The sequence below is a fragment of the Frankliniella occidentalis genome, unplaced genomic scaffold (genome assembly GCF_000697945.3).
Source record: "Frankliniella occidentalis isolate FOCC.00 unplaced genomic scaffold, Focc_3.1 Scaffold5, whole genome shotgun sequence".
Classification (NCBI taxonomy): Eukaryota; Metazoa; Arthropoda; class Insecta; order Thysanoptera; family Thripidae; genus Frankliniella; species Frankliniella occidentalis.
Genome location: NW_026267135.1, coordinates 2,781,393 through 2,784,899, shown reverse-complemented (window position 1 = coordinate 2,784,899; position 3,507 = coordinate 2,781,393). Strand labels below are relative to the sequence as shown.

Below are 3,507 nucleotides of genomic sequence, written 5' to 3'. Positions count from 1 at the left end.
CACACACACACACACACACACACACACACACACACACACACACACACACGGCAAAGTGGCGCCGGGCCGGCGGCGCGCGCTCCTGCCGCAGTGGCGCCAGCTCGCGCCAGCTCGCGCCAGCACATCCATAGCCGCCCCGTAGCTAAAGCAGAGCCCGCCGGCAGGCTAGCCAAGTTAGCCAGAGGCAGCGCCAGGCGCCACCACTGAGCCCAAGTGACTGTAATGTCTTCGCAAGTTATGTTCATCGGACTGGTGGGCATATTTAAAGAGAAGGGAGTAGGGGGGGGGGGTGAGGTAGCAGCGGCCAAGATGTGCACGGGAATGGTGTGTGTGACAGACGGAATGCGTTGGAAGGGGAGCGAGGAGACAATAAATTGTCACAGATAAAATTTATTGCATGTATTAGTCGTCTACCTAAGGAACTTTGAAATTTCTAATTTGGTCGACCCAATCAGCAGTTAGAACCCGCCAAACAGCAAAAATGATCCATGTTTGGTACCTGATCCGTGTTAGGTAGGTTCACCCTATAGAATTAGAGTGTGGCCTATTTTTTCGTGATACATATGTTATTGTCCGACTTTGCAAAGGAGTGTGTTTCGTTTAACGGTCCCGTCTCTCTTTGCAGTCCAAGCCGGTGGCGTTCGCCGTCCGGACCAACGTGAGCTACGATGCCGCGATCGACGATGACTCGCCCGTCCACGGCAGCGCCATCTCCTTCGACGTGCGGGACTTCCTGCACATCAAGGCAAGTGCCTAACAAAACCAACAGACCGAGAAAAAAAAAGCAAACATTTTGAAAAAGAGAAATATTTTGTGATTTCATGCAAATTGTAAAAATTATGTCTTCATTCCTTAAAAAAAGTAATGAAGTTTTAGCGTCGACTAAAAGTGAACCGTGCTGACGCAAAAACATGTCTCTTATCGCTACTGGTCCGCGGAACGTTCGAGTCCCCCCCCCCCCCTCCTCAGTGACGGGGCGTGTAGTCTCTAATGCCCTTACATTCGGATCGGCAAATTGTTTTCCAATAACCCTCCTGCTGAAATGCCTATGTCTTCTTCTTATTTTGCGGTTCTCTCTCTCTCTGCCTCTGCAGGAGAAGTACGACAACAACTGGTGGATCGGGCGGCTGGTGCGGGAGGGGTGTGACGTGGGCTTCATCCCCTCCCCGGTGAAGCTGGAGACCCTGCGTCAGCAGCAGACGCAGGCTCGGTCTTCCAAGCTGTACGCCTCCAAGACGTCCTCCTCGTCCAACCTAGGTGAGTGCAAAACAGCAGCTTGCGACGGTGGCTTTAACTGAAAGCGATCGTGCGAAAGTTTACGTCGGTTGCAAAGGAGTGTTTTTCCCCTCGTTTAACCCCCAACTTCCTTTCAATTCAATTTTTCGATGCCTGCTGTTGTTTTTTGCAAGTCGCGTAACTGAATCATTCTAGCAGAATGAATCGTTTGGCTGTCAGCCTTGAATTAAATGACGTGAAAAAACTACCCCTCCCATAAAAATGACGCACGGGGTCCTACACGCGTGTTTGAGGGATGGCCATGGCGATGAGTGTGTTTGTGTGTGTGTGTGTGTGCAAGGCCATGACCATTTCTCATATACCGCGAGGTTGCACCTCGAATCGACTTCCGGTTTACTTCCTGTCTTGCCTGTCCCCCTCCGGTCCGGAGCGGTTCGTGCGACCCTGGCCTGGTTGTGTAGAGAGACGATCTTAGTTGTCAAGGGCAGGTGCGACAGATGAGCGAGAAGAGTCCTTCGGGGAGATGTATAGGTCGCAGCTTTGGCCGCCCTCGGACCCGCGAGACAACTCCAGAGAAAGCATCTCTCTCTGTCTCACTCTCTGTCTCTCTCTCTATCTCTCTCTCGTACTCACTTTTCTCTTTAAGCCGCTGAGAGCCGCCTCTCGGGAACGGCGGTTTTAGTTTGTATCTGGCTCAAGGCGACGCAGTTCGGGCGGCACCGATCCGAGGCGATGGCGCCTCTCTAACGGCGCCCCTTCAAAGGCGCACTCGCTCAAGTTTTATGTACTATTTTTGCACATATATATTTACATTGCATAAGCTTATTACGTTAATATTTTCACGTACATTTCTTTTGAAATTCTTGCATAACTGTGTAAAATTAATTCAAAATAGTGTGAGAAATTTTAAGTAATTTATGTATGTGCATCGATTGGCATAGCTCCTACTGACACCCCCCAAAAAGCAGTGTGAATTTTCCTGCTGCATGCGTTTTGCCGGGTTGGACCCATATCCTCTCGACTGATGTATTTATATCGCTGCCTTATACTGTGATCGACAAGAAGTCAGCGAATTTCTCACCCTTACCGTCTCGTTTTATCGTATAGTGCAGTTCGCACGCCCGTTGGTCTTGGTCCTTGCCCTTGTAGTTAGGCCGATAGAGACCTTTCTCTATGCCCATGCATCTTTGTAACCACAACCAAAAGTCACGCGTTGCTTTTATTGAACGCAAGAGGAGGAATACATTTAAACTTCTGTGTCTAAACTTAAAAAAAAAAAACACTATTTCCTCTTGACCTTGACTGAACGTCCCCTTGCTTTTGTTTGTTTGAGCTTGTGTGTCCAAACGCGCGCGCGCGTGTGTGTGTGTGTGTGCGTGTGTGCGTGCGTGTATCCTGGCGTCTCGGCGGCTGACTGTCGGTGAGGGAATGGTGTTGTGATTTTAGTTGGGATGGGTGGTGGCGCAGGCGACGAGAGCGACTCCCTCAACCGCGGGACGGGCCCCGCCTCCCTCACCACCCCGCCGACCAAGGAGAAGCGGAAGCCCTTCTTCAAGAAGCAGGAGGCCACCACGCCCTACGACGTGGTGCCCTCCATGCGGCCCGTCGTCCTCGTCGGGCCGTCGCTCAAGGGCTACGAGGTGACGGACATGATGCAGAAGGCCCTCTTCGACTTCCTCAAGCACCGCTTCGAGGGCAGGTGCGTGGTTTCCCGCACGATCACTCTATTTTGCGCTCTGTTGTTCCTAGTAATTTTAATTTTCCAAAGAAAAGTTTTGGGGGAAATTTTTGTTTGTTTAAATGTGTTTTTCTCTTCAATATTTTTTTTTATTTTCAATTTTCTGCGAATATTTCAATTTTTTACATTTTTTTTCCTGGAAAAGTGAAATTAATCTGTCCGTTTCGTCTCGCCAGGATCATCATCACCAGGGTCATGGCCGACATCTCGCTGGCCAAGCGCTCGCTGCTCAACAACCCGTCCAAGAGGGCCATCATGGAGCGCTCCAACTCGCGGTCCAACTGCCTCGCCGAGGTGCAGGCCGAGATCGAGCGCATCTTCGAGCTGGCCAGGACGCTGCAACTGGTCGTGCTCGACTGCGACACCATCAACCACCCGTCGCAGCTCGCCAAGACGTCGCTCGCCCCCACCATCGTCTACCTCAAGATCTCCTCGCCCAAGGTGCGTTTGGCGGGCGCGGCAGGGGCGAGGGTAGGCCGACCCGCACGACCTCCGTGTCTCGCGGGTCGGCCCACCCTCCAGCTCGCAGGCGC

General features: G+C 51.8%; 1 protein-coding gene across 1 annotated transcript in view; it reads left to right on the top strand.

Annotated features, from left to right (window-relative positions):
- LOC113217298 (voltage-dependent L-type calcium channel subunit beta-2) overlaps positions 1-3,419 on the top strand; it is a gene marked incomplete at its 3' end in the record, with an annotated part of 216,693 nt that extends 213,274 nt beyond the window's left edge. The window contains 4 exon segments of the mRNA XM_052269453.1: positions 626-745; positions 1,095-1,257; positions 2,683-2,935; positions 3,151-3,419. Coding sequence (XP_052125413.1) covers positions 626-745; positions 1,095-1,257; positions 2,683-2,935; positions 3,151-3,419 — 805 coding nt within the window.
- Between the last annotated feature and the right edge of the window lie 88 nt (positions 3,420-3,507).